Raw genomic sequence first — 22,633 nt, 5'->3', positions numbered from 1 at the left:
GTTTTTGAATTGTTCTGGTTTGAAACACATATACGTGAAATATAAAGACTAAAGGTCGCTTTTATAAAATAAATGTGCAAATGAACTTGAAGTTTATTTCTAAATTTACCCAATCAGTTAACGCGAAAAGTAAACGTGCATTTACTTTCAAGTGCACGTAATAATACACTTGTAAAATCTGTACTAAACGCCCGTTTACTTTTAAGTGCACGTAAAAATAAATTTGAAGAATTCTGAAGTAAACGCCCGTTTACTACTGACTAAACGGACACATAGTAAACGCCCGTTTACTAGGGTAGACATTAGAAATTTCCATTTCGACCACGTTAACGTAATTATAGTAAACGTGCGTTTACTAGTAAACGGGAGATTTGAAGTTAACTAACGAAATATGTGCACGTGGCGTTAACTTGCGTTTACTTTATGTAATGCTTGGTCTGCACCCAACTGTATAAAAAAGTTATATTTTATATGTGACGATAATCATTATTTATTTTTATGTTCTAGAAAAACTGGTACCTGTTTGTTGAGGTATACAAAAAGGTACAGATTTTTTGTAGTACAAGATGATAATCCTTATTTATTCTTATATTCTAGCAAAACTGGTACCTGTTGGTTATGGAATTAAAAAGTTACAGATTATGTGTGTAGTAGAAGATGACAAAGTGGGAACAGATGATTTAGAAGATGCAATAACACATTTTGAAGATTTTGTAAGTTATATGTGTGTATTCACTAGCCTGTCAACACTGGGGTTGTGAGTTTGAACCCTGCACCTAGCACTGCTTTTGGCTCCAATCTTTATTAAGCAGTATTGCCAGTTTTTTCCTGCAATTTGTTGGGAAGTTCTGTCTAGGTACTGTGATTTCTACCAATACTAACTGGATGCCATGAATTAAGCAATAGCACTAAAAATGGCATGAAACACCAATAATCAATTAGGGCTATTCCAGAAAAAAATGTATGGGGGGTTGGAAGGCACATTGTGTTAATAATACATGGGTGATGGGTATCAGAGCAACTTTTCACACTATAATGCACTATAATTCTAAATTACAATTGTCTGGGTGGCCGGTGCTGACAAAAACTGCCTTCCAACCCCCCCCCCCCCCCCCCCATACATTTTTTTCTGGAATAGCCCTTATTTAAAAGTTTAAAGATTTTATATTTTTTTTAAAAGACTTGAAGTACTAAGAGTCTGTTCTGTAGAAATATCTTAAAGAAGGAGGGATCTACTGAAAAATAATGAGGGCTTATAAAGAGTAAAAAATTAACTACATTATTTTATACAAGAAAAAGACTGTCAATACAGAAGATGTGCTTATTCTTGTTAAGTTGTGGATATATACATGGTATATACAAACATAAAGAGAAGAAATAGAAAAGTAAAATAAAGTAGTTGATCATCTGTCAAAAGTTCACCAGTATATTGTCAGCCCTATTTGATGCCTGTTAACTTTTAAATTAAAAAAGTCTTCTCCAATAAGTTTCAAAAAAAGTCTTTTCCAATAAGCAAAAAAAAAAATCTCCAATAAGGTAACTATGACCAATATACTTGTTTTAATACAGTTCGTTTTAAAAGGCAATGCATACTTTAGCTTAATAATATTTATTCACTGATGTCTGAACTGTTTACAGTCAGAGCTCAGGCATAAATAAGTCTAAATCTTCTTTGACTCCCTTTAGTTTAAGACAAATTATGACAGCAACAAGTCAATAAGGGTTAAGCAAGAAATATTTGACTTGAAATAAAAATTACAAATATTGACTCCTACAAGTTGATAGTATACCCAAAAAAAGACCCAATCTCGTTTATAAAAAGGTTGAGCATCAGCATTAGATTATTACAACATTAAAATACAATGCTTTGTCTTCTTTTAAAAAAAAATATGCTAAATATGCTAGAGAGCCCCAAAAAAATGTATTACAACAGATTTCATTGAGTATGTAGCCAAAGGTAGTATCTTTGGTTAGCTTGCTTGTTAGCTGAACCGTGAATTCATTATCAGGTCAGGTATACTACCCTTCTTTCGAAATAGCCTAGTCCAACAGACAGATAGATTGGTTATCTGCCGGACTATTCTACTCTTAAAGTAGGGTAGTTTACCTGACCTAACAATGACTTCACGGTTCAGCTAACAAGCAAGCTAACCAACGATATTACCTTTGAATACACACTCAATGAAATCTGCTGTAAAGATTTATATTCTTTTTAAAAGACTTGAAGTACTAAGAGTCTGTTCTGTAGAAATATCTTAAATGAAATCTGCTGTAATGATAGTTTGTTTTCCAGTTATATCCATACTTTGTCAACAATTTATATTTGATAAAAATGTATTGCGTGATATAATTGAGTTTCTTTATATATATATTTTATTTATTTAGTTGGTTTTTTTTTTTTGCTTGCAGGTACAAAGTGTAGATGTATCATCATTCAACAAGATTTAAATCACCACTAACACAATAGAAAAGTGCCAATAGTGACTTAAGACAAACACTTAATAAATTATCACCAACATACAATATTGTCATATAAATACTGTAAATTTACAAGTTTTTGCTGTATTTATGTCCACATTACATTTTCCCTGGTCTGTATGTACATACCGGTATGTCAGGAAATTTGTTTCCGTTCTTTGACTTCAGTTTGCCTCAACTAAATGTTATAAAGCTCATACACATTTGCTTATTACCATAGGTCTGAATTTTGGAGGCCTCACTTACAATGTTCTATAGTTTTGCCCTTTTACAAATGGAAAAATTTCTGGACTATTTCGTTTCCTGTTCTCTAGATTAAGTTTAGGGCTATTCCAGAAAAAAATGTATGGGGGGGTTGGAAGGCAGTTTTTGTCAGCACCCGCCGCCCAGACAATTGTAATTGAGTATTATAGTGCATTATAGTGTGAAAAGTTGCTCTGATTCCCATCACCCATGTATTATTAATATATAATGTGCCTTCCAACCCCCCCATACATTTTTTTCTGGAATAGCCCTTACCTGAACCAAATGTTATTAAACTTACACACACAAGTTTTTACCAGAAATCTCAGATCAAGCACAGATTTTAGTAGCATCACCTGTACTGTTCTCAAATCATGTCCCTTTATAAAGTTATATGCATTTGTGAAGACTGGTGAAAAATGAATGCAAACTATAATTTTTGAATATACAGTTATGTATTATAAACAATAAAAGGAATCACAAAAATCCTGGACAGCGCAAAAGATTACACAACCATTGAACTCCTCCAAATGAAAATTTACTCAATGGTACAGACAGATCTAGACTGCATGCATTGGTACAGGCATAAAATGTTAACAGGCCTAACCTGTTGTGCAGTTGTGTGTGTACATAAACTCCCCTTGGTCTATTTATACCGTAAGTTGTATATCAAAGTAAAACACTTGCACTGTGCAGGTCAACACAGGATACTTACTTTCACAAGGAAGTAAAAAAGTCGCATGATTTTGAAAGCTTTGTCAAAATGTGGTAGCTACTACAGACAATGACAGAAAGCTCGGTAAGATAATAAAAGCCTTAAATTTAATATTAATGCTCAAGAAATATAAAATGAAATACATCATTTCTTATACCGTTGCTGTAGTCTAAGCATTAAATCTTCTTTAAATAAAGAATTATTATTATATTATATTATTATATGACAGTAAAATGTTGCGTCATATAACAATATGTCCGTACGTCCCAAAATTGGTGTCTGTTCTTTTAACTTTACTTTGCCTCAACCAAATAGTATGAAACTAATACACAATGCATATTAAGACAAAACACAGATTAAATTGGAATATTGTTGGTGTTTATTTCAGAGTTATGCCCCTTTACAAATGGAAAAATTTCTGAATTTTTTAACTTTAGTTTGCATCAACCAAATGTTATAAAACTTGATCACAATACACATATCAAGTTTGAATTTTGGTGGCGTCACCTTTACCGTTCTAGATTTATTCCCCTCTATGAATGGGAAAAAACGCTGAAATTTCGTTTCTGTGTTACAACTTTAGGTTGGCACCACCAAATATTATTAAACAGTATCAGGTCCATTTGCACCCAATACAAGTTCCCACTCTACACGTTGGCCCCACTCTACACGTTGGCCCCAAATTTTAAATCAAATTCCAGTTGAATAATTAGAAAATCGTGATCGTTGTTTTAAATTGCTTTGATGTAAATACAGCAAGTATTTAGCTTGGTATGAGTAAAACATTGAAGATTTTAAATGAAAAACACAAAAGATAACCGTTTTTAACAGCTTGGCCCCTTCGATCTGAAACAATGAAACAAAAACATTATAGCAATACACTATTTATAACCAAAACATGGATACAATTTATTCAACACAACAAATAAAAACGTCAGAATCTCAATTTAATTTTTAAAGAATGAAATAAAGTTATAGCAATACACTAACCAAAACATGATAAAGATTCACTCAACACAAAAAAAAACGTTATCTCGTTTTATTTTTAGACAATGACAACAAATATACTTGTGGGAATACACTTGCCAAAACTTAATTACAAAGTTATTAAACACAAAACCAATATAAGTTGGGCTAGAACGGACCCGGATTCTTATTAAACTGATACACAATGCTTATTACTGAACAAGACAGATTAAGTTCCATTTTGGTGGCTTCACTTTTACTGATCTAGAGTTTATATGCCCCTTTACTAATGGAAAACTTTTTCGTTTCTGTTCTCTTAGATAACGTTTACCTCAACTAAATGTTATGACACATATGCACAAAACTCGGATTGAGTACAAATTCGGGTGGAATCACTTTAAAAGTTTTTCAGTCGTGTCCCGTTATTGAAGTGCAAGTGTTATGTGGGCAACTGTGTCCCATGGTGACATTTCCCATTCATTTTTGTCTACGACTATCTGCAACAGTGATAGGACTGTGTTGTGCTTTTATTTCTAAACATACTCTCCGTCACATATATCCAGGGTTTTATAATCGTGGTTGCAGGTGTTTTTCTTTTTTTTGTATTGTAAAAATTATGGCCTTAGTTGTCTCGTTTGAATTGTTTCACATTATCCTGGTACGACTTACGGTATTTTGTTTCTCATTGTTGAACGGCGTACGGTTGACTATAAATGCTTACATCTACTTCATTTGAACTCTGCTGGATAGTGGTCTAATTGGTAATCGTATCGCATTTCTAATTTCAAATGAGAGGTGCTTCTCGTGGATGCATCATTCGGCCGTTTGCTCAAGAAGAAAATGATATACGAGTACCGGAAATCATTGCTCGAGTATTGTGCATGTTAAATCAATATAATTTTGTTGAAAGTAACTATCTAATGACTCGAAACCTTTTCAACTGAACACAACGGTTTTTTTTTTTTATCACGTTACACCGATATACTAGGTTAATAAATGGGGTGGACACACGTTACATATGCCTTGCCAACATCAGGATCCTGTATTACAATGGTCGTCTAATGAAATTGGGGTTTGAAATGTTTTAGCTTGTATCAGTTTGATGTCTCGTTCAAACTGTTAAATACTACGTCAAAACTTTGCCTTTTATATCTTACTGTATGATTTTGTTTTTGCTTAAGGTTTTGGTTCAGTGAACTGTAATTGTACATTGTATTTTGCCCTTTTGTCTTTTTAAAAATTGATAGTTCAATGTATCTTAGGCAATCATACCACGTCTTCTGATTTATAAATTCATTTCTTCATGCATCTTTGATGATAAATTCAATAAATGTACTAATGTACATAAATATGTAGCAAATACAGACAACAGTAGTAAACCGATGCTCAAAATCGAATACAAATGTTTTTGAACAGCTAGCAATTTAAAAATTGCAAGGATTAATACTTTGACTTCACGAATTAAATAATAATAAAACTTGTACGGACTAGTTTGTCTTTTAATTTTTTCTTTGTCTCGTGCAGTGTTGTTCATACTTCATCGATGTAAGATTCGTCATTTACACTTCTCAAATTTTAACCGATTATAATGGCATATATTGAAAACGGCACAGAATTTTATAAAATGATGATAATTTTTTCACACTGCATTAAAACATAATTCTCTGAAATGCCCATCCTGTACAATAAATAGAATTGGAACTGTTTTATATTGTTATCCTTATTAACATTCACATTATATTTTTTATTTCAAAAATAAATAGTCGCTTTGTATCACCAACCGGTCTGCTATAAATGTGGTATCGCTCGCTTTTATAATCATTTCATAATCAATGAATATTCCTTTAAACAGAAATACATGCTCGACGCTCGGTGCGTGGTATGTGGTTCCACATACGTTAACTAGATGTCACAGATACGTGATATGTAGCAACAGAAGTCCATTGCATTGGTTTAACGATAAAACTTGATGTCCACTGTTCTAAAAATAAATGTATACTATTATACCATTTCGATACACCTCGGCAGATCGATAATGTGGGTTAGCGAAATCAGTTTTCCGATATTTAATTTATGCAATTATTTAAGCTCATTCATTTATATACACTAAATGAATATACATCCTAACAGAAATTCAGACTCGACCCACGATGCGTGACGTAGTATGCGGCAGCATTAACTATAGCGGTTACCAGAATATGTCTTCGTTTGTAAATCTGTATAAACAGACGTTCAATACATTGTTCTAATGATAAGATAGTAAGTTTTGTTCAAACGGTGAAATACTGGGTATTTGTCTAAAAATTAATACATTAACAGCAAATGTGATTAACTAATTTTCACGGCATTTGTCGCTGGTATCTCATAACGTGAACCACTCCGTCATCGCAGCCGACCCATACAAACTTGTCTGCATGTATGGCAATCCCATATGGATCTCTAATGGGTTCTTTCTTCACTTCGATTTGCAAAGTTTCCGTCTCGGAAGTGTCTGCATTAATGAGATATATTTTATCGTTGTCATAATCTGTTACCAAAATATTACCATTATCATCACAATCAAGGCCACTTGGTTCGATGCGTATTTTACCATTTTCGTTCTTTGGACCGTCCCATAAAAATCTAAAATTCCCTTCGCTGTTCAGGACAACGATTTTCTTTGCAGCTTCGTCTAAAATCCACATATCTCCATTTAACGTTTCCACGCAACGGACGGGTTTCCTCAGAAGGTAGCACTGTTCTTTAACCACATAGGTATCATACTCTTGCTTGATTTTTCCAGTCTCTGAAAGTCTTGTCACATGACCAAAATCTCCATCCGTAAGACACACTAGAATCTCGCCATTTTCCGCGACACTGACACCATGTGGTTCGGAAGGGAACGTGTCCATAAAATCTCGAAATCCAATTTCATCTTTACAAAGCAGTTTTAAGCTTCGGCTCTCAGCCGAAGATAACAGTAGGTCACCTGATTTGAAAATAGCAATATCGGAAATATTGAAATCAGTAGGCACTTCTTTTGTCAGACTTCCGTTCCTGCGCACTAAGCAAACATTCTGATCATACGGACATGCAACCCATGCCTCATTATCACTGACGACGGCAAGACATCCTACACTTCGATCGCTAAGTGATTGAACTCGAAATGAATGTCTAATCGAAGTAGTCATGAGTGGTCCAACATCAGTGTCAAGACTTATCCGACTTAGAATCGAATCCTTCTTTCTCAATGGTGGATGCCTATTTTTCTCTCTGCTTGCATCAATATGCACTTTTCCTATAATGTCTTCTGGTTTTAAGGGAAAAGTATCGTAAACGGGTACAAATTTTGGAACATTAATTTCTATATTTTCAACTTCTGGTGGCAATACATCTATAAGGTCCTCTACTGATGACTGGTGCTGTACAATTCGAATATTATCGTTCGATTGTAATGCCAACTCACTTGCATTAATCAGTCTACATATTTTATTCTTTCTATCTTCGTATTCTTTTTCGCACTGCTTAACCCCTTGTGACGCCTCGCTTTTAGCATTTTCGATAATTTGTGTCAGGCCCTCTCTACCCTTTTCTAGATCCTCGATGATTTTTTTTATATTTTCGTTAACGGACTTTATGACAGAATCGTAAGTTTTCAAAGCTTTCTTTTTATCTCTGTGAAACCTGTCTGCAACTTCATTAGATTTTCTTAGACTTTCTCTCAAGCTTTCGACGTATTCTTCCAGTCGTTTCTTCGTTTTGCCTGCTACTTTTTCTATTTCACAGAATCTATGACTCTCATGTGTAGTAGTTATACATCTAGTGCACACGAGCACTGTACAGTCTTTACAATATAAGGTGAACGGCTCAGATTTATGTGTATCGCATGATGAACTAGCCTCAGGATCAGAGCCAACATCTGTAACATCGACGACCTGATGTTTCCTTGTAGCAGTTTGTTTTTTATGAATAGCTTTACATCTTGTGCATACGAACTGGTTACATTCAATACACTTCCATTCGTACGAAGCACCTTCGCACAGGTCACAGGCTTTGTGAGTCGGAACAGGTACTTGAGCTGTGTTTTCTTCCTCTTGACCTTTCCTTGAATTCTTTAGAATTCCTCCTTTTACTTGACTTTTGCTTGAACTCTTTTGATTTTCTTCACAGCTCATTGCTGCAGTTTTTGTTTGAAAACTATGGTTTTCATAATCCTAAATAAAAAAATTAAAAACCAAAAATGTTAAAAGAGACAATTATGAATTTAAAAGAAAATTGTCTTGATAATCAAAATAAATTCAAACACAAAAAGGCAATACAGGGGGAAGAAGCTATAGAACGACACAAATACATATATTACATAATAATCATACTTAATTTACTATTTTTCATTGATATGTTTTAAATATCCAAGTTTTTATGCTCATATCCAGGGGGACGGATCCATCCATTTTTAAAAAGGGGGGTTCCCAACCTAGGACAATGGGGGGGGGGGGTTCCAACTTTATTTCCTCATTCAAATGCATTGATCGTCCAAAAAAAGGGGGGTTTCGACCCCCGGAACCCTCCCCCTCGATCCGCCACTGATATCAAGACATAAAATGCAAATTTTACAGTAAATTATTTTTCATACAGTTTGATGATCTTCGTACTAAGTATTTTATTCATGTAGTACATGTTGAACTAGAAGAACTTTTCATAATGATAAAACTAGTTAGAAAGTCAACTTTATCATGACATGCTTAAATTGTGCCAATTCTATAATAGTCTAATATATGAATTATTGAATGAAGTTCCTCTAATGCTGTTGAAATGATAACATCAGATTTTAATAGATATATATCTCTAAATGTATTATACTGAATTAAATATTTTACTTCATACAGATCAAACAAGATAAGGGTTAATTTAACCATTGTTATTTGTTACATGTACTAATTTAAATGTAGTCTTGTTGTTAAAAGATCGCATATATGCCAAGATCTTGTACGTCATAACCGATTAATAATGAGGCAGATTATTGATTTTCTAAAAAAAATATATATTTAATATTATTATTTTATCAATATTTGTGACATTACACACATAATTTATTCTACGGTTAGTCTTGATTTTGGCGCAACATTATATGAGCCCACTTGCTAGCTTACATCATGCACCACCTAATTGGTTAAACAAATTTAAGGACTTTTTTTACTGCTGGACTAACAAAGTTCAGAGAATATCATTCTCTGAATAGGACAAACATAATGTCCATGCACTTTGTTTATATTTAATTTTCAGTAATTTGTAGGAACCATATTCATATTGGGGATAGATTTGACACATGAAAATATACTCGATTGTTGCAATAGCGCATCATTTGTTTATTGTTATGTCTGTTATTTTGCTTTCTCCTGACACACAAAGTTGTTGATCGCAACAAGCTTAATCCGTGTTCAAACCTAAACCACGTTTAATGGACATAGTGTACATATTGACGTTGACATAATGTTGATCATGTTTTAACACGAATGAACAAAACTGATGAAAAGGCCCTAGTTCCCGTCAAATTATCTGGACAAAAAAATTAGAGTTTCGATATCAGCATAGATAGTTGGAATCAATGTTATCTCAAGTATTTTTACGTACATGGCCGTGTATATATAGAGAATAATACATGGCAAAATCCGTATCACATGTCGTATCATCCCGAGACATCAATATCAGCCCAAGGGCCTTTAGGCCCGAGGGATGATATTGGTCGAGGGTGATACGGCATGTGATACGGATTTTGCCATGTATTATACACTTTATCATATATTTCAACAGAAGAGTATTATATTATATGAACTGTTTTCTGATCCATAGCACTGGGTTACCTTCAGTTCTACTTTTGTCTTGTTTCAAAGGCCTTAAAAGAACTGCTCATTTACTTATCCGAAGTACCTGGGTTACCTTACAATTTGCGTGCTGTTGTTTTAAAAATATTTTGTTTATTATTGTATTAATTTGTGTGTTTTGTATTTTTCATAGTTGCATTTAGTGTGCAAAAACAATATGAAAACTTGACGTTCGTGACGTCACATACAATATGAAAACTCGACGTTCGTGACGTCACATACCATTCAAAAAATTTACCTATTTTGAGGAAAATTTTTCTTAAGCAAAAAAGAAACCAAAACTGACTTTATGTAAAAAAAAAAAGAAAAAAAAAAAGTAGGGGTGTGATAAAGGGTATGCGATAAAGGGTGCGCATCAAAGTTGCGCGATATGGACTAAACAGCAGGCTATTTATCACATATGCAAAACTACTGTATTTACTACTAAACATATGATAAATTTAGATATCACAGGTTAATAATTGATCGAGTAGCAAATAATTCGTATATATGACAGTAGCATTTGATATATATAGTCATACGTGACATAAAGTTTAGTATACGCTTTTCCTTGTAATGTATTGTAGAATGTTGATCAGTTTTTTTTTCGGTTTGCTCTTTTCCCAATATGATGTTGTCCGTTATTTTTTGGCATTTAATGCATGAGTGTCATTTTATATACCCTATTGTCATCTTTATTAGAAGACAATCGTTAATTCCAGTAGCGTTATAAAAAGTAATATTATGACAAGTATCTTATAGGTGTATGCTGTTTGAACATGTATAGAATGTTGAAAAAGGTGTTTTGTTGATTTTTAAATAAAACGGAAGTCGTTTTTAACTGATTATTTATACCTGTATTTATTGATAATTTCATGTGTCTTTCTTCAAAAGTTAAATAAAACATTACATACATTACATTACGTCTTCATTTTTGAAATTTTGGGTCCTCAATGCTCTTCAACTTTTTACTTGTTTAGCTTTATGACTATTATGATCTGAGCGTCACTGATGAGTCTTATGTAGACGAAATGCGCGTCTGGCGTATTAAATTTAGTCCTGCCACCTTTGATAACTATTCTAACAGAAAGAATTTCATAATTTGAAAAGATAGCTTATGTTTCTAAAATATATATATATATAAAATGTCCCATACCTGTATAACGGTTTTTGAATGTGTATTAAATGTGTATTACCTACAAAGGTCTACCAGGTAGACTTCCGGGTGACTGCATACTAAATCATAAGTATAGAATATCGATCGGATATTTAAATGTAGTGGGTCTACCTCGGAATGTTAAATACTGCACCTGATATGATTGATTTCATCTGAAGTATATATTATCAAGTGACGTCAAACTTTAAGTTTTTCTATAACTTTGACGTATTCGTGCGTCTACTGCATCTGTTTGTTGTTAAAAAAAAACATTTACGGAACCACGGTACGGGCGGTCCTGATAAACCTAAAAGTATCCTAAAAGTATCATGCAACAGTATATACTCTGATCAAGACTTGAATAGAAGGATACCACAGTTTTTCATTGCACCTACTAAATCCACAGCAATTAGTTATTCCAACTAATCATGTCACTTGTTTTTAAGTCTCTTTTAATCAAATACTAGTGTAGGTGCAATTTCGGTACTGATTCAAAACTAACCTTCCTAAAATTGTTTGTTTTTATTTTAAATTAGAAATAAACCAAGGTTTCAACACACTTAGATAAAATTGAACTAAGATGGATTTTGCTATATTTTAGGTATTTATTTTTTGGTCATACATATTTCCAACTGTTTCGGATTTTATACATCCCCTGCTATCAAATCATCTTATTTGAGCGTTTCTGATCAATGTAAATCCAGAAAAGAGCTTTGGACGCATGAAATTATTCAATATGTTGTTGTCGTGTATACATTGCCATTGAGCGTTCCTGGTGTAGTTTATTCAAGAAACGCGCTACGGACTGGTGAAATTTACGTTATGTTGTATTCATATATTTCTTTAATATTGGGTCTGTTTCTAAATTATCCGTTATATATTCATAAACTACCGGTACTACATTTTATTAAGAAATAACTACGGTTCAAACTTCCTTAAGTTTACTTGTAGTTGACCTTAGACGGATTTCACTAAATTTAGCTATCATTTTAATTTTTTTTGTCATATATTATAGGTTTTCACTAGTGTCGGTACTAATAAATCATCGTCTTTCAAATATTTGGCTTTCAGCATATCTGATAAAGGTATATCAAGAAAAGCGCTTCAAATGTAAATACATAAAATTTACCAAGTATTATTTTCTGTGAAAAAGAAGAAACGTTTTGCTTTAAACACATGAAATTGATAAAGTGTTGTTTTCATTTTTCACAACACTAGTACCATGAGTACCGAGGTTATCACCACCACAGTAGTCATGATCGGTACGTCGATGCTGTCAGTAACTGCTAGTAGTCTGTTGTTATTTATGTATTATTGTCATTTTGTTTATTTTCTTTTGTTTCATATTCTGTTATCGGTCTCGGACTTCTCTTAAACTGAGTTTTACTGTGCGTATTGTTGTGCGTTTGTTTTTTCTACATTGGCTAGAGGTATAGGGTGAGGGTTGAGATCTAAAAAAAAAAAAAACATGTTTAACCCCGACGCAATTTTAGTTTCTTGTGTATAATTCGGAGTTAAGTATGACGTCCATTATCACTGAACTAGTATACTGTGAATTCATTTATTTCGTAGGTACCAATTTTCGTGAATTGAGGAAAACTTACGTGTTCGTGGATATTTAATTTCGTTGTTTTGCCGAAGTATGCATACAGGCCTATGGAAAATTTGGTATTCGTTGAACATTTAATTTCGTGGTTCACTTGTTCCCATGAAATCCACGAAAATTGGTATCCAACGAATAATAATGAATCCACAGTACATATTTTCTTTAGGAGCCAGCTGAAGGACACCTTCGGGTGCGGGAGTTTCTGGCTACATTGAAGACCAATGTGTAGCCTTCGACTGTTGTCTGCTCTATGGTCGGGTTGTTGTCGCTTTGACACATTCCCCATTTCCATTCTCAATTTTATTGATATGATTTGTAAAAAACCTTTCCAAATTGGTCCTTTTGTGTTTGTTGAAATTATAAAGAAACCAATGTTTCAACTCCCTGAGGCAAAGTTGACGTTTGATGGATTTCAGTTTGGATATTTTATGTCCTTTTTGTTCATATTGTATTCAACTGGTTTGGTTCTTATACATCCTTAGCTTTCAAATATTCAACTTTGGAAGTACCTGATGAAGGTAAATCCAGAAAACCGCATCAGATGCATGAAATTCATAACGTCTTGTTTTATTTGTTTTCATTTATCTGTGTCATTCATTTATTTTGTGTAGTTAGACTCTATACATCACGATAAAACTGAAAATAACACTTCGTGAATTTAATCGAAATCAACATATATATGAAAACTTGATTCCTTGAAGATCTATGTGAACAATTAAGACCTTAAAAGAAAAGTCCAATTCATCTAAAGTCAATTTTACCTGATGAAAATTGAATAAACCTTATTATCCTTTAGATAAGTTTCTTAGATTATCGGCGACGAATATATGAAATGTTTGTCCTCACTACTTAGCTGAGGATGCTTTCGAGGAATTGTAGTCGATCATCAGCGGTATTCATCAAGTGTTAAATATGAAAAAAAATTATATAGTTCGTGGAACTTTGCTTGATTTACCTACATTATAAAGGTAAACATAAGCCAAACCAACAAATCTATGTATGTATATGTGTGTGCTTAATTTCAATACCTATACGTTTAAATATTCAAGATCACATTATAACCCGAACTCTCTAGCATTTACTGTAGATGTAGCTGTCGTAGACACGGTAGAGAAGTAGAATATAACAACTGAATCGTACGGGTTCAGATTACTAAATACTTATACAAAATCAATCAAGTTGATAAAGTATTTTATTCATTGCTGGGCCTTGATATAAATATTATATTAGGTCCTAGTTCACGCAGATATAAACTACAACACTTATCTTTACATACTTTACAAGGTCGTATATAATCAAAATGTTTGTAAAACATTTACTAGGATATAATCATGCAAACAGTTCATTTATATATATATATATATATATATATATATATATATATATATATATATATATATATATATATGTTGTGAGATAAATGGACTTTAAACAAAATTAATGTGCTAGGTATCAACCTAAGAGTCAGATTTGACTTCCATTGCAAATTCATTTTTGTTTGTTTTTATAGTGATTGAGATTATAGCACAATGCTGACTGCGTTGTAGTCCTATTTTGGACATTTTTACAAATTTATCTGTCAATTTTCTGTTGTTCACACATAGTTGTCAATATAATGTTATTTTGTCATTTTCATATGGGAATTTTCCTCGGAGTTCGGTATTTTAGTCATTCTATTTTTTTCATAAAACATGTTCTTTATACCATTGCAAATGTTACCATGTCATTTCTTTCATTACTTGATTTGTATAGATATAATTGTTGTTATTACTATCTATATACCCCTGATGGGGTCATGTGAAATGAAAGTTGCAAATTGAAATTAATCAAGGCAGAACTATTCCATTGAGCACTCGATATATAATTTAGTGAAATGTATGATAGTTTTAACTATCATTTTTTCCCCATTTGTTTCGTTTATTAATATAGTTTTTGATTTTGGCGGTTTTTACTTGTTTTGGCTTTCTAACTATTTTGATCAGAGCGTCACTGACTAGTCTTATGAAGACGAAACGCACGTCTGGCGTCTTAAATTATAAGCCTGGTACCTTTGATAACGATTTATGACATTCATCTTTTTTAATTTGTCTCATTGAAAACTACACTATATATTTTATATAATAGTAAAGACAGTCGGCCAGTTGACTGGTCTTGCTGTGAAACATTTGAACCAATTTTGTGTAATCAACTTTTAAACCGAGATCCTCCAAACTGTATACAAGCTGTAAAATTATTGAAGACGTGAACCTGTTTTTGTGTTCCTTTTTTTTAGCTGATCTGAAAATGCTTAATTTGGTTAAACTAAATAAACTAAAATTAACTGAAAGGCATCTAGTATAATGTTATGTGTTTGTTCCTGCCAACCAACCGACATAGCTTTAATGGTTAAAAATATAACACAAGGGGGGAATGCAAAAAAAGTATCTTATAGAAATATGGATGGAGGGTTGTCTCATTGGCACTCATACCACATCTTCTAATATCTATAGAAAACTATAAAGAGGAAATTTGACTAAAAACTGCTTAAAAAAGGCAAGATCTACCCTCTTTCCTCATCTACCAAAATCATCAAACAGGAGAATTTGTCCCTAAATGATGATTGTTTACCAATTTCAACATTTGTACCTTTTATCTGAAATCAAAAAACGATAAGTAGAATATTTAACCCTTCAAATAACTACCACATCAATAATATTATTGCGTTTTAACCATCTACATGATCTATAACCTATACCCCAAGATAATGTGAGACTACAACGTGGATTCACAGTGGAATATGAGCGATCAAAACTGACAGAGGTGGAAGACGCCAAAGAGCAATAGGTATTAAAGGGGTCATTAAGAATACACAATGGAGTCGAAATTAAAAAATAATAAAATGTGTGTAAAGAGTTATTCCGCGGATCCCTATGTGTCGCCAGCTATTACTACGGTCTAGGTAAAAATGTAGTGCTGACTAAGTAAATTTTTCAGTGAAATACAGAAAAAATACAATTTACAAACAAACAAAAATTCATCGGATACTTCTTAATCCTGACGTAGCTTATGTCCAAGTTACGACTAAAATGGCATACAAATACGCAATATAGATATGAAGGCCCAATCCTATTATACAGACCATCCTTTTTAACTATTAATATTTTTACAGAAAAGATTTCTTGTGGTAAAGAAAACTTTCGTAAAATTCGATTAATGGTTTTGTTCCGATCAGTTAGAAGCCATATTGAGGACCTATATAGATAAAGAACGACACCAGTAGTATACCGCTGTTCAAAAGTCATAAATCGCGATTGACCGAAAACAAATCTGCGTTACAAACTAAAATCCAGGGAAACACATCAACTGTAAGAGGGAAACAACGGAACAACAGAAACACTGAAGTGCAACAACAAAATACGCAAGCATACATATAGAACAGACTGTCATATTCCTGACTTGGTATAGAACATTTAAAGAACAAAATGGTGGTTTGAACCTTTTTTTCTACGATTTGATAGACTAGTATTTTAAATACTCTAAATGATCGAATATTTTCATCGACACAAGAACTTTGATTGTTAAAAAAAGACCAGATACCTATACATGACCTCTGTATGATAAATGTGTAGATGATAGTGTTTAACGGTGGTATCTAAACAAAATGAGAAAGAAAAACGCACAATATAGTAACTAATTTATTATAAATTGTCAACACATGATGTCTGGTCGCCAAATACCCCCTGAAAGTAAACAAAAACACATTTGAATTGTGCAATAACATTAACAATATGTATTTACAAATATTTAAAATTTTCTTTTATGTTTAGAATAACTATTGATATAAATAGTAAATGATAATTGAAGTAGAAAATAATTTACAGTCTTCATCTATTTTACAGCTTATAAAGTGTATTGAATAGTGATACTACACTACTGTTATGTTAAAGAGAAAACAATCCATTGAATTGTATTTGATTGTAACACTATGCTTCTTCGTTATCCTGATACGCAAATGTTTTATAAACGTTATCACAGCAACGCTAGATTTTCAATAGTTCCTCCATATCAAATTTTAAGATTTATATCATCGTAACGTCATTAATATTAAATTCACCTTTCTACTGAAAAAAACATTACTATAGATATCAATGCTTTGTTTCTCTCGCAGTTTCCTTTCAACCAGATTTTTTTTCGCAAAGAATATCAAGTATCCAACACTTTTATAACCAAGTGTACTAAAAATATCATTGCATCTATTTATGACCAAGTGTACATGTACATTAAATAATCCACATGTGTATGTCCATGTGTACATGATATTTTTTCACATATGTATGGCAAAGTGCAAATACAGTATTCTGTAATTAATTGAGCTTACCTTTAAACACATTAATTTTCGTCAAATTTTCTTTAACTGATAATTCCTGTTAAGTTATTCATTACTGCTAAGAGCAAGCCCCAAGCAACTGCAATATAATATAGAATTGATTGATGTACGATTGATTGATTACAATACAATTCATTAACTAATTAATTGATGTGATTAAAATACAATTGATTAACCAATTAATTGAAGTGATTAAAATACAATTAAATAATTAATTGATGAATCGATTGATTTATTGACTGATTGAATACAGCCAAAACCTAAACAAAAGGTAAAACATCAAGAAAGAAAAAATAATAAAACCCAAACAAAGGTTGAAATATAAGCTGCATGTACATTCGACACTAGAGGCACCCGGTATGTTTCCAATATCAAGTAAAAATCAAAATTGCAAGTTGGATCCGAATTTTAATTTCCAACCGTCACAAACGTTTCAGTGTTCGGACTCCTCAGCGGTTTCGGATTGAATCGTAACTACTCGGCCATTCTCACTATTGTTGACGTAACGAGAATCCGATCGAGTAGTAACGATTGTTTCGGATCGGGATACTTGGTAGCTGTTGTATTGCCGTATATCATAAATCTTTTTTATCTCATGAGGTGTAAACAAATCTAGTATATCAAGCACAAGGGTCATAATAAGCTTTACAAACTATAATATAAAAGGAGCTCACAAACGAGAAACTGAGCGAGCACACAAAGAGAGAAAAGCGAGCAAACAAGAGAGAGAGAAAGAGAAAAATGGAAAAATTGGCCTAAAAAGAGGATAATTGGATTCCAAAAAAGAAAGAAAACAAAGCATGAAAGAATAGAGAAAATAGCCTAAATATTAAAAAAAAGGAGAAATGAAGACCCTCTTGTATTGATAGCCTAGTTACCGAATACTTATTTGTATTTATTAAAGAATTAAATGCCTCTTTTTGTTATTATAAAACGTTGACCGTACTACATTTTGTATGAAAAGCTTAGGTTATTCATTCTAAAATTATGCGCACTATCAACACTTTTATAGTTCAGCTTTAAATTACAGAAAAGCAGAATTTTATTAACAAAATTATATGTTGAATAATATGTTTTAAAACAAACAGCTCTTAAATTGTCAAGTTATTAGAGCTGATTTCAAATTACATGTAAAGCAACACTTTGATTTGCTTGCTTGTTTTTTTTTTAATATTCTACAATTGTAATTAAGATGACGTCTTTTCAAATTTAAATTTAATATATACAGGTTTAACTATGCTCATCTATATTGTTTCAGGTGTCAATCTTAATTACAATGCTTGAGCAAACATTTATACGACCAAGGCAAGCAAGCCAAAGTCTTAGTCTACAAACATTAGGAAATTAGCTCTAAATGATTAGTGTCCTTCGAGTTCGACTTATACTCATTCGGTAATAATACTTGGTTTCGTATATTAATACAAAATTTACATTGTTTCACAGAATTAACATAACTTGAAAAAAAGATAAATAAAATTGACTTACAAACATTCGTGTATTAACACAAAATTTACATTGTTTCACAGAATTAACATAACTTGAATAAAGATAAATAAAAGTGACTTACAAAGATTAGCAATCATTGCTCTGTTGTTTTCTGCCTGGATTTCTTGCAATAGTGGTCCGATAATGCTAGGTCTAGTTCTGCTCTGTACGGGATACGGATAATAAACAGCATTCCTTGGATAGCCACCAAATCCACCAATACCACCGCCACTTGTACCACCTACACCACCGGCACCACCGATACCTGTTTGTGCATTCACCAAAACTATTGCAACAATACACGGAAGAACTAGAAGCAACAGTTGTTTCATGTTGGAAATGAATGTGAATCCCCTATTTACAACTTAGACCTTTCTGACTGGGAGATTGTCGGATTTGTACCCGTATTCGGTTTTTATACTACAACTAGTTGTTACGACACTCGCTAAACGTCAATGGTTTAGAATAAGGCAAACAGTTTTTACCTTCGGGTATTTCATGACAACTAGGTTCTCGTGTTGTGTAACCGACTTGAATAGCACGTAGGTGAAGAGTTGACCGAGGAACATTGTCATAATGATGATGAATGACCATAAGAAAATTTCGTGTTTGATGGTCAACCGTCTTAAAAGTTTAGGTACAACTTTAGTTTATCTATCAAAATATACTATTAAATGTTTATTTACAAGTCTCTTAACAACATTGGCTTCTGAATTCTAAATTTACCGACTCGTATAAGTCTAAGATAGAATTAAAAAAGTATTTGGTACACAAAGTTATATCAATTTAATTGTATTTGAATTCCGTTATTAAAAGTGGCATTTTTTTATATAATAAACCATTTTTTTATCTAAATTTTTCTATAGATCTATACCTAAATCTGGAATTTGGTTTGTGAGAATACATAAATATATAGTGTATAAAAGAGAATACATACATATATAGTGTATAAAAGAGAATACATACATATATAGTGTATAAAAGACAAAACATATTGTACATAAAATTGGCTTTGACTTTTGATTTTGTAGTAGAAATTTCCACATTGTAAATCGGAAAATTTTTACTTTCCAATTGAACTTTTTACTTGATCCCAAAGTTCTGCATTTTTTATTTTTTAGATATCGACTTTAAAACTTTATCATTTTAAAAACAAACTTGACTATTGCGTCATAATTCCTGACACGAAACCCGCACGGTGACCTATATTTGCTAATTAATATATCTGAATCTTTAGTCTCTGGTGGTTACATGTATTTGTCTCATGTGCAATTGTACCATGCATTTCAGCATTGTTGGGAGATATTTCTGTATTATCTTTATCGATACCAACATCAGGTTTGTTCTTAATAAATCAAAACATTACGGACTAAATAACCTATTCTGACATCGGACTCGGACTTCTCATAAACTGAGTTTTACTGTGCGTTTTGGTGTGTGTTTTTCTACATTGGCTAGAGGTAAAAGGGGGGGTTCAGATTTCAAAAAAATGTTTAACCCCGCCGCATAATTTGCGCCTGTCCCAAGTCAGGAGACTCTGGCCTTTGTTAGTCTTAGATGATGTTTAATATTTGTTTCTTGTGTATAATTCGGAGTTTAGTATGACGTCCATCATCACTGAACTAGCATACATATTTGTTAAGGGGTCAGCTGAAGGACTCCACCGGGTGCGGGGGCCAGTTTCTCGCTGCATTTAAGACCCATTAGTCGCATTCGGTTGTTCTCTGCTCTATAGTCGGGTTATTGTCTCTTTGACACATTCCCCATTTCCATTCTCATTTTTATATCACGGTGTATTACAATACCATGTATACAGAAGAGAACACTTATACTTATATTTTTGCATCATGCAAGGTTTTATAAAACATATCTACATTGTCGAAAAATATATTCATTTGTATGAGCTTTGGTAACAGAACGAAAAACGCTCACCGAGCTTTTCCGAAGTCCTGTTTCGTTGCGAGTACAAATACATTTTATATTTCTGACAATGTACACATATTGTTGTTGTATCCTGTTATTTACAACTGACAATTTAGTTAATAAATTTCAAATTGTTGGTATTTTTTTCTGTATTTAAAAAAAATAGGACACCACAAAATGGACCTCAAAAATGAAATGTCTCACAATTTTTCTTTCTTCACATTACCATTGGTTCTATCATGAAATAAGCCAACTATTATAAAAAATAACAGGTATACACATTTTTGCTTTTATTTGTATATGTACAAATACAAGTACATTTTATGTTTTCCGACAACATACATATATTGTATATGTACATTTATTTGTGTACATTGTACCTGTTATTTTTACAATAGTTGGCTGAATGTGGGATACATATGCTTTTTGGATGCTAGTTGGGTGTGAAGAAGCTTTCAGTAACTGCTATTACTCTTGGTCCTTGGAGTAATTTTTCTTTCTGTTTGTGCTTCATGCCAATCTAATGAGTCAGTTCCTTTCCGAAAGTAAAATCACAAAAATAATTAACTCCGAGGAAAATTCAAAACGGAAAGTCCCTAATCAAATGGTAAAATTAAATGATAAAACACATCAAACGAATGGACAACAACTGTCATATTCCTGACTTGGTACAGGCATTTTCAAATGTAGAAAATGTTGTATTGAACCTGGTTTTAAAGCGCTAAACCGGTAACTTGTATGACAGTCGCATCAAATTCAATTTTTTACACTTGCTATTCGTGTTGTGATGTAACAACATTATCCCATGTTAGGGAGTGCTGAGCGTTCACAAACGAATAATGGCCAATTAAAATCAAGAACATGACAAATGGCCTAAAATATAAAAGATTAAGGAAACGAAAACCTATCCATCCAGACCTTCGCATATTTAAAAACATGATACCGTATAGCGGGTTATTTTCACGGGCGTAAAATTTCGCGATTTTCATTGAATAAGGTATATTAAATATTTTGGAGGTTTTTATTTTGGCGGATTCAAAATTTTATCAAGACCTTTGCATGTGCACTTTTAAATGATTAATTGATAATTTGATTGTAAAATAATGAGAATTCTCACAAATGTATTTCTGCATCAAAAGTTTCTTATTCTAAGGGAAAGGGCGGAAAATGCGTATGAAAAAGAGCATTTCAAGAAGGCAGACCACGTATATATTATTGCACATTGTTAACTTTTAGAGAGAACACTAAGGGAGCTACCATTTGATTTTTATGGGGGGGGGGGGGGGGGGGGGGGGGCTAGGATGAAATTTGAAAAAATACAGCTAAAAAAAAAGGCAGGACAAAATCCCCCCTCCCCCCCCCCATAAAAATCAAATGGTAGCTCACTAATGCGTAATAGTTAATTTACAAGAAGTGAACAACGATGAAACAGACAATTCAATCGCTTATTTAATTTTCTTTCAGTGAAGAAGAGGGGAAGGATATAATTATGAATAAACAGGATAACAAAAACTTTTTTTTTTGTAATGTGTTTATTGGCAAAGAACTTCATATATGCAATATAATTATAGTAAATAAGTTCATAGTACATCAGCAAAATCGAGACGAGTACATAAAGTTGATATTTTGAATCCTTCTATAAACGTATATTGATATTATTAATAATTTTAAAAAGGAATAGAAAATCTAAATCTAAGGTAGCATGGATTGGGTAGATATTTTTATTACATGAGAGTTAGCTTATAAAATCATTCTATTAGTAGGAGCCAGGGGTTCCAGCAGGTGTACGCTCTTTGCAATGGTTTATTTTTATAAAATATTATTTTTTCAATGAACAAATTTTCTTTAAGGTAAT

The 22,633-nt window shown here is 32.6% G+C and overlaps 2 protein-coding genes and 1 long non-coding RNA gene across 6 annotated transcripts in view; 1 reads left to right on the top strand and 2 right to left on the bottom strand.

The window, feature by feature from the left end:
* Positions 1 to 2,523, top strand: part of LOC143055577 (elongation factor 1-delta-like) — a 28,865-nt gene extending 26,342 nt beyond the window's left edge. For both annotated transcript variants that reach the window (XM_076228730.1, XM_076228729.1), the window contains 2 exons: positions 598 to 713; positions 2,410 to 2,523. In XM_076228730.1, coding sequence (XP_076084845.1) covers positions 598 to 713; positions 2,410 to 2,448 — 155 coding nt within the window. In that variant the 3' untranslated portion in view covers positions 2,449 to 2,523. The remainder of the gene's footprint in view (positions 1 to 597; positions 714 to 2,409) is intronic.
* LOC143055597 (uncharacterized) overlaps positions 1 to 11,506 on the bottom strand; it is a 445,604-nt gene extending 434,098 nt beyond the window's left edge. The window contains exons 1-2 of one of the 3 annotated variants that reach the window (XR_012972099.1): positions 11,399 to 11,506; positions 5,072 to 8,595 (exon numbers count right to left, since the gene is read on the bottom strand). Coding sequence is in view for 2 of the 3 variants with exons in the window: in XM_076228760.1 (XP_076084875.1) it covers positions 6,742 to 8,556 (1,815 nt within the window). In the remaining variant the exon portion in view is untranslated. Of the gene's footprint in view, positions 1 to 4,460; positions 8,596 to 11,398 lie in introns of those variants that run through there. The other 2 variants (XM_076228760.1, XM_076228761.1) reach the window with 2 other exon arrangements.
* Positions 11,507 to 16,660: 5,154 nt separating this feature from the next.
* LOC143054813 (uncharacterized) lies at positions 16,661 to 19,259 on the bottom strand. The gene is made up of 3 exons (XR_012971828.1): positions 18,938 to 19,259; positions 17,362 to 17,449; positions 16,661 to 16,723 (listed from the first exon to the last, which is right to left on the bottom strand). It is a non-coding gene; the product is annotated as an uncharacterized LOC143054813 (long non-coding RNA).
* Between the last annotated feature and the right edge of the window lie 3,374 nt (positions 19,260 to 22,633).

The sequence above is a fragment of the Mytilus galloprovincialis genome, chromosome 12 (genome assembly GCF_965363235.1).
Source record: "Mytilus galloprovincialis chromosome 12, xbMytGall1.hap1.1, whole genome shotgun sequence".
In the NCBI taxonomy this organism is placed as follows: domain Eukaryota; kingdom Metazoa; phylum Mollusca; class Bivalvia; order Mytilida; family Mytilidae; genus Mytilus; species Mytilus galloprovincialis.
This window is presented reverse-complemented; position numbering and strand designations above follow the sequence as displayed.